At 48.4% G+C, this 8,598-nt stretch overlaps 1 protein-coding gene across 2 annotated transcripts; it reads left to right on the forward strand.

Annotated features, from left to right (window-relative positions):
• Positions 1-260: 260 nt before the first annotated feature.
• Positions 261-7,796, forward strand: LOC118583468 (ADP ribosylation factor like GTPase 2 binding protein). 2 transcript variants are annotated; one of them, XM_036186810.1, is made up of 7 exons: positions 489-558; positions 794-867; positions 1,231-1,292; positions 3,557-3,663; positions 4,536-4,621; positions 5,186-5,282; positions 6,281-7,796. In XM_036186810.1, exons 2-7 carry the CDS (start codon positions 863-865, stop codon positions 6,380-6,382), a joined length of 459 nt encoding a protein of 152 aa, XP_036042703.1. In that variant the 5' UTR covers positions 489-558; positions 794-862; the 3' UTR covers positions 6,383-7,796. The 2 variants fall into 2 exon arrangements, with proteins under 2 accessions (XP_036042702.1, XP_036042703.1); XM_036186809.1 differs by lacking the exon at positions 794-867 and having other exon boundaries at positions 261-558.
• The last annotated feature ends 802 nt before the right edge of the window (positions 7,797-8,598 follow it).

Below are 8,598 nucleotides of genomic sequence, written 5' to 3' on the forward strand. Positions count from 1 at the left end.
GGGCAAAATGAGAGACTGGCTTTGGAGCAATTTAGTCATCTCCAGCGCTCTTAAAACACGCTTTCAACAACATAATCTTTACAACCCCTAAGTTACAAGTGAAGAAGCTGAGGCTCTTCGCTCCCACCGCTTCATCTACCAACCAGAAACAGCAAGCAAGAGTCGACCCACACAGACGGCCACCATTTTGCAATCCTCTGCGTGAGACCCGAGAACCGGAGGCTGTGATTGGCTGCTAGAGCCGCGGGGGTAACCATGGTGACGGAAGGCGGGACTGCGGCGGGCCGCGGGCCCTAACAGACTGGCGGGGTGGCCCCGCGAGAGGCGGGCGGGCGCAGGGCCCAGCCGGGAGCCTCAGCCCCGGCCTCGCGCGATCGCCGGGCGGGGCACGGGCGCGGCCTCCTGCGGGCCCTTGATGCGGTTGAGGCGGCGCGGAGCCCGGCGGAGCCCGGCCCGGCGGCGGGTGCGGTAGGAGGCGGCGGGGCCGCGGGCCCGGGCCGGTGACTGCGGCGCCCCTACGATGGACGCCCTAGAAGAAGAGAGCTTCGCGCTGTCCTTGTGAGTGACGCCTCCGGGGTCGGGCGCGGGCGGGCGGGCCGGGGCTCCGCTCTAGCCCGGCGTTTCTCACCCGCGGCCTCCGCGGGGCTGTGTCACCGATTACCCGGGCTTCCGTCACAATCCTCTGGCCTGAATCTTGGCCGTCAACAAAACCTAGGGCCCTTGAGCTGCCAGGACTGGCGGCGGCCTTCCCGCCCGTCTCAGGCCACTCCTGATCCAGTTACCTACCCTCTAGGCCGGTGCTCCTCCGGTGGTCACACTCACCACCAACAGATAGACAGACCTCTCTGGCCTAAGAGCCAGGATGCGGTGAGTAGATCCCGGTGGGTAATAAGTGCGGAAGTCTAAAGATGCGCCACGCCAGCCTCCCCTCCCCTACCCTCCCCGTTTCTTTTGATTGCCATACCTAGGGTTTGGTCACGGGTGTTTTGACTGTTTGAATTTCTAAGCGAGACAGTAATCCTTGACTGCTGAAACTGAGTGATGGGTGGTTCATCTTGCGATTCTTTTTATGCACGTTGGAAAATTTACATTAAAAAAGGTCGTGGGCTTTGTTGCTGTGATTACCTGTGATGCACAAGGCCTTGTGTACAAGCCCCATCCCCACAGAAAACATAAATTCAACTTGGAAAATACTATTTGGACCAGTACCTAATCCTGATGTGTTTTTAGCTCCTCCGCCTCAGATGCAGAATTTGATGCTGTGGTTGGGTGTTTAGAGGACATTATTATGGGTAAGTTTCCACACCATTAAGTGACCCCTCTAGTTCCTTAATTCTTATGTAGATAGACCCTTGCTTTAAAACAATTTTTTTAATTGTATTCATTTATGTGTGTGATTGGGGTCAGGGAGTTTCCTAGGCCACTAGGCACAAGTGGAGGTCAGAGGACAACTTTGTGGAGTTGGTTCTCCCCTTTCACCTTCATGTGGGTTCTGAGGGTTGAACTTAGGTATCAGGCTTGTATAGCAGTGCCTTTAGCTGCTGAACCATCTCAACAGCCCAAACCTTTGCTTATAAGAACATGCAAAGAAATAAAGTTGATGAGTTAATTTTTAAAACACAAAACATCAAGATACACTGAAATTTTAACACAGCACAATGTAATAGTAAGCAAGCCATACTAAGATTTGTCTTAGAAACAGGTAGGGTCAGCAAGATGGTTCAGTGGGTAGAGGCACTCACCAGCAAGTCTGACAATCCTTGTTTAATCCCCAGGAACCACAAGGTGGAACTGGCTCCCGAAAGTTGTCTTCTGACATACATACACAGGCTGTAGCAGGCATGTGCCCATGCACAAACAAAATAAAAATATAATTAAAAAAGAAAGAACCCAAAACCTAATATGTAGCGCATCCCTATTATCTCAGCACAGGTAGGCAGAGGCAAGAGAGGTGGGGGGCGGGGGGTCCAGGTCCTGACTCTGCTCTGTAAGATCCAGTGCTTTTTAAACAATAGCCATTGATTCAAGGTCTCGGAGGAGACAGATTCTGAAAACCTACCTGGGTAGGGCAGAGCTCTTGGCAAGGCTTCAGGAAATATTAACCAACTTTATTTCACATATACAGTAAGGGCAGTTTTGGATTGTTTTGAGCTTTAACATTTTCATGCTGTAGAACAGAACATGAACCATGACACTATTGCAACACTTTTCCATGCAAAAGACAAGGCGTCAAATCTCCTTGGATCTCTGTTTAATTTTCTTGTTGCTGCTGCTGTTTAGTTTTTGTTGGTGCTGGTGTTTTTGAGACAGGCTTTCTCTGTGTAGCCCTGACTGTTCTGGAACTCACTCTATAGACTAGGCTAGCCTCCAACTCCGAGATCTGCCTGCCTGGGATTAAAAGTGCCACTACCAATGACTAGGGTCTCTATTGTCTTGATGTGTTTTGGTGGTTGGTTTTGCGTCGAGAGTTTTGCTTTTAGGGTCTCACGTGCAGGCCAGCCTTGAGCTTACCATCTTCTCGCCTCAGCCTCTCTAGTGCTAGGATTACAGGCCTGAGCCAACATACACCCTGTTTCCTTGCATTCCTGGTTCCTGTTTCTGCATCCCTTTGGGCATCTGTCTGTTCTACTAAGTGACCAGAAGGCAGTGAAATCCAAAGTTGAAGGCAAGTAGGTAGGAGGGGAAAACTAAATTGAACAAAATGTTGACAATTTACCAATTTTTCTAAGCAGTTAGGAAAAGACCCTGCTGTCTTATTTTTAGGTATGTGGCTTAACCTGGGTTAGTCTGAAAAACCACTAACAACACTTTCGAACCTTTACCTCCCATGTCTCACCAGAAGCTCTCTCCTGATGAGTTTTTAGTTGTTTTGTTCACCATGGGCATCCTGGCTGTGGTGGAGAAATGAGCTTCCTTAGGTCTGGGTCACTTTTGAAGGTGTCCTTCTTGTTGTAGAAATGCTAGTGGGTTCCATCGTCAAAATTCCCTCCTCCTCGACCTCGAGTGTTTGTTCGAATCTACCTGGACTCTCCTCTGAATCTCACCTAACGAGCCCCTGTGATGGACACATAGTTGAGGAGATTGGGATCTTCAGAAATAAGGTCACGTGTCCAAGACCACACAAAGTATGTGGCTGAGGAAGGGTTTGAACCCAAGCAGTGGCACCTTGCAGGCCTACCCTTTAACCTACTGTATGCTTTGCACTGCTGCTAAAACGATAGTGAAATGGAGACCCTCAAAAGCTGGAGAATTGAATACTGCAGAGCAATGCGAGCACACCTAAGCTGGCAAACTGTGTTTAAAAGGTTGAGGTTTTTAATTTTAGATCTAGCTTACTAAATTTTTAATTGGTTTTTGTGTGTGTTTATTTATATTTATGAGTGTTTTGCCTGAACGTATGTAGTGGAGCATGTGTGTGCTTGATGGCTGTGGAGGGCAGACGGGCGTCAGACTCCTGGGCACCTGGGAACAGAGGTGGTGAGCTGCGGTGTGGTTGTGGGAAAAGCAGCACTGTGGCACCACACCTCATCACAAAGAATGAACTTCCTTGTGTCAGATGACGAGTTCCAGTTACTGCAGAGGAACTTCCTGGACAAGTACTACCAGGAGTTTGAAGACACAGAAGAGAATAAACTCACCTACACCCCCATTTTTAATGAATATGTAAGTAGATCTGTTTCTCCTACCAGAAGATTAAGGTTTCTTTAAAATTTGAACTTAGATCCCTTTTATATATAACTAATATATTCTATCAAGAAGTTTGGATTAGAATCAAAAGATGTTGCAAAGCTTGGTAGCACATGTAAACCAGCACTAAGGAGGCTGAGGCTGGAGGATGACTGCAAGTTATAAGCCTGCCTGGGCTACCTAGTGAATGTCAAGTCAACTTAGGTTGTTTCGCAAGATTATTTCTTTTTTTAAAAAAAGTTGGAATTGGCTTACTTTTTATGAGTGCTAGCACGGCCAGGAGGACTGCTGATGAATTTGGTCTAGATCACTTTCTCTTGCCAGACCTTGGAGCTCTTTCCAAAAGGGCATTCGATGAGCTTGCAACGTGTTGTTTACAACAGATTTGCATTTACGTACTCTTGTCCTCAGCTGTGATACCTTGTAGTTGTGTGCTGTGAGAAATAAACAACGGGGCCAGCAAGAGATGGAGGGAGAGAACTGAGTCCATAGACACTGTCCTGTGACATCCACATGCACATTGGGGACATGATGCCCACTCATACATGCATCATACACCCAATAATGATAAATAAAATAAAAAACACAGGGCTGGACAAGATGGCTTCCAGAGGACTGCTGATCAGTTCCAACACCTACGTCCAGTGGCTAACAACTACCTATAACTCAAGTTCTAGAAGATCCAACACCCTCTTCTGGCTTCTGCAGGCATCTGCACTCACTGTCATATGTGCACACGCACGCACGCACGCACCATCTCAGGTGATGACTGCCCAGGATAGATGGAGGCTCTGCAAAGTCTCACTTCTTCCCAGAGGGCCCACACATTCCTGTCTCCACTGTTGCAGATTTCCCTGGTAGAGAAGTACATTGAAGAGCAGCTGCTGGAACGTATCCCAGGCTTCAACATGGCGGCTTTCACAACAACACTGCAGTGAGTTGAGTTGACTCTGGTTCTGTGCTGCCCATCTTCCTCCCCTGCACTGAAGAAAACTCACTCTTCTTTTCTTCACTGAGAGCCCTGGGTGGCTGGGTCCTGAGTGGGAGGCCCTCTATGCCTTTGCAAGGCTTTTTTTTTTTTTTTTCATTTTTATTTTTGAAGAGATTTATTTATTTGTTTTTAAATGTATGTGTATGTATATGAGTCTGCATGAATTTATATGCACCATGTGTGTGCAGGAGCATACAGAGGCCAGGAGAGGGTTTTAAGTCCTCTAGAACTGGAATTACAGGCAACTGTGAGTGGCCACATGCATGCTGGGAATGACCCTGGGTCCTCTGCAAAAGCAGCAAGTGCTTTTAACCACCAAGCCTTCTCTCCAGCCCCTATTTTTTTATTTTGAGACAGGATCTCTTACAGCCAAGGATGGCTACAAGCATGATCCTTCTGCCTCAACCCAGGAGCTGACAGGCATGCTCCACCATGCCTGGCTTGAGCACCTTGAAAGGGAGTCTGTCTTCCTGTTGATTCACAAAGCCAGTACTCTGTTCTTTGCAGGCACCATAAGGATGAAGTGGCTGGTGACATCTTTGACATGCTGCTCACATTCACGGATTTTCTGGCTTTCAAGGAGATGTTCCTGTACTACAGAGCAGTAAGTTATGACTGCTCACATACTTAGCCACAGTGAGCCTCATGGAAAGTAAGAGGTAGAGCTGCAGAGACAACTACCTGCCCTGGACCCTCTATCTTTTGTCCCCCTTTAAGATGGCTAGTATTAGTTTGTTAGCTTTTGAGGAATAAATAAATAGAAGTTGCTGCTCCATGCTGCCTAGGACCTTTCTATGTCTTGATGAAACTTGCCCAGTGTTCCCAACAAAGAGCCGGTCCCACTCTGTCTCTCTACTGTGCAGGCTCCTTTAAATGAAAAACAAAGTTTCAAGCAGTCAGCAGCGGCCTCACCTGTTTATGAATGTATTTATTGCGACAGTCTTACTGTTGTATAGAGTGGAATTTGCTATGTAGACCAAGCTGGCCTTAAATTCAGAGATCCTCCTGCCTCAGTCTCCTGAGTACTTGGATTAAAGGCGTGGCACTACACCCATTCCCAACTAGAGTCTTTTGATTATTTGTGTGTTGAAATGGGGCTTCTCTGTGTATTCCTGGCTGAATTGGAACTCACTCTGTAGCCCAGGCTGGCCTTGAACTCACAGAGATCTGCCTGCCTCTGCCTCCTACCTGCTGGGATTAAAGGTGTGCACCACCACCACCTGGCCAGTCATGTTTTTTAAACTTACTGATTTTTTTATGTGCATAAGTGTCTGCCTGCATGTATGTCTGTGCACCACATGCATAGCTGGTGCCCATGGAACTAAAGTGAAGAGACGATTATGTGGGAGTCAGATCCTGACCTCTGGAAAAGCAGCCAGTGCTTTCAACCAAGTCATTTCTCCAGCCCAAAAGTCCCCCAGCGTGTCTGAGGCCACAGTTGAGAAAAAATGGAAGTAACCTGATGCCTGTCCCTCCTGTGTGCTTCTTGAGAGCTCCCATGCCTACCCTGCTGTCCCCACCGTTCTGCAACCCTAGTGGCTCCTGAGTTAGGGAAGGTCTTTCCATTCCTAGCGTCTCAACATTCTCTGCTTTCTCCTGTAGGAAAAGGAAGGCCGAGGGCTGGACTTAAGCAGCGGCTTGGTGGTGACTTCTCTGTGCAGGTCCTCTTCTACACCAGCTTCCCAGAACAACCTTCGACACTAGGTCCCTCCTTCAGACATGAGTGTGATCACTGGTCACCTGCCCAGCCGGCCCAGGGAAACATGGGCTGCTGAGGACAGATGCATCTTCGTTCATGTGAAGTTTTGATGAGTCCTGGAAAACATGACCGACGCTCCTGGCCCTTGTCCAGAAACACCATGTAGTCAGTAACCTTCATGTTCATCCCTCCAGTCCCAATGCAGGCACCTCCCCCAGGTGCTTCAGAGTGACTCCTGGAGCAGGCCCCCTGTGGCCACCTCACCTGGGGGCCCTCCCCCAGCAGCGTGGTAGTGCAGTGTGTCAGCAGTGTGGACAACACACCCTCCTGAGCCTTCATCCCGGCAGACTTTACATGAGCCCTTGTGCGCCTGTTTTTACATGGGTCAGTTTCAGTCCTCAGCCTCAGTGGGGTTTTTGTTTGGGAGTGTTTATCTAGGGACTTCCTGGGGCCAGCTGTCCTGATTTCTGAGTCTCCTGTGGTTACAGCTTGCCTGGCTGTAGGAATCAATGAGAGATGTCCTCTATCCCAGTGAAAAGGAACTCCCATCTTATATTCACATCCTTTCCTCACAGTTCCGCTGCCCTTGCTGCAGGCCCATCCTTCCTCTAAGTCTCTAAGCATTGTTTTCAAGAAACATTTTTATAGATGAAAACTCAGGCTAACCTAGTGAGTATGATCTTGGAACGCCCATGATCAACCACTTCAAAGATCAAAGTATTATATGCTGTGTGCTTCTTAGTTGTGAGTGCTGTGCTGTGAGTGCAAATCTGCTTTCCGATTAGTGCCCCTCTTGGGTGCCAGTGCAAACAGGCTGTATGCTAGAAATAGGCTGCAGCTCTTCACAGCAGCGTGCTATGTGTGCCTGTGCGTGCTCGTCTGCAGTCCTGTCACAGCGGCGTGCTAAGTGTGCTGTGCATGCTCATCTACAGTCCTGTCACAACAACGTGCTAAGTGTGCCTGTGCGTGCTCGTCTACAGTCCTGTCACAGCGGCGTGCTAAGTGTGCTTGTGCGTGCTCATCTGCATTGTGTAGGCCAGTGAGCTAGGTTTTCTGGTGGGAGACTAGGTTGTCTGCAGTTTGTTCCTGTAACAATCTCTCCTGCCAAGGTGATGCTCCCCAATCCAGCTCCGCCTGGGGGAGGGGCAATACAGAGTTTTTCTGTCATCTGTCATCTGTGATGGACTGTCACCAACCAGAAAGCATGTGTGTCACATCTCTAGAAAGAAGAAAACAGTTCAAATCCTAATGTACACTTTTTGACTTTAACTTTTATAGTGAAAATAAGAATCCACACTTCCCATGTGACCATTCTGATTTTACAGGATACAAGCTAAGCATTGTGTTTTTCTGTAGCAATGTGTCATTTAGTGCTCTTGTAAAATGAGTAAAATTTGAGGTGTTTGGCAAGAATCATCATTACTGCATTGTCTACTTTAATGTGACTACTGTCATCCAGTGATTGTTACTTCGGTCATTTGAGATCAAAGGCCCTTGTGGGGCCAGCTCCGTAAATGTCACCCCTCGGCTGGCTTCCCCTTCCTGCTCCTTTGTGAGCAGGAATGTTCACTGCAGGCAGCATGCTGAATGCACTCGGTAAGGTTTGTTGATCAGCTTGCGTGGCTGAAGAAGGCAATTGGACAAATACAGAAGCAAAATACTCTTGGGGCTGGAGAGATGGCTCCGTGCTTAAGAGCACTTGCTGTTCTTGTGGAGGACCCTGGTTGATTCCTAGCACCAATGGCAGCTTCAGGGCCTCCTCGGGCACCCATATGGTGCACATATATGCATGTAGGCAAACAAAAGACCCAGAAGGCAGGCAGACTGCTTTGTGCTTGGCCCACAAACTTGAGCAGATACAAGATCCTTCCTCGAATGGTGCTGGGTCTGGCCCATCATTGGGAGCCTGCCTTCTTCCTCACCCATAGGAAAGCAGTGCCTACCTGAGCAGCAGAACCTAGCATGTCTCCCTAGATACGCTGTGTTGGGCCATGAGATAGTGGATAGGACAGTGAGCTCTCTGGCTTGCTGGGGTTTTACTTTCCTCTAAGCCTCAAAATGGGCAGCTCCTCCTTGAACCCTAGCTTTCCTCAGGGTTTAGTCTTGGAAAAGAGAGATTTCAGAGTAACCAAGACAAGTATGAGCTGGAACCAAGAGCCAGACCTGATCCCTCCTCTAACAGTAACAAAGCCCCAAGTATTTAATTACATCTTAATTGTTG

Source organism: Onychomys torridus, chromosome 5 (assembly GCF_903995425.1).
Source record: "Onychomys torridus chromosome 5, mOncTor1.1, whole genome shotgun sequence".
NCBI lineage: Eukaryota > Metazoa > Chordata > Mammalia > Rodentia > Cricetidae > Onychomys > Onychomys torridus.

Bases quoted from the DNA above. Each gene is read 5' to 3' on its own strand.
- LOC118583468 (XM_036186809.1), top strand. From the start codon at position 521: ATGGACGCCCTAGAAGAAGAGAGCTTCGCGCTGTCCTT. The intron at 559-1,230 runs GTGAGTGACGCC...ATGTGTTTTTAG, and splicing joins GAGAGCTTCGCGCTGTCCTT to CTCCTCCGCCTCAGATGCAG. The intron at 5,283-6,280 runs GTAAGTTATGAC...TTTCTCCTGTAG, and splicing joins TGTTCCTGTACTACAGAGCA to GAAAAGGAAGGCCGAGGGCT.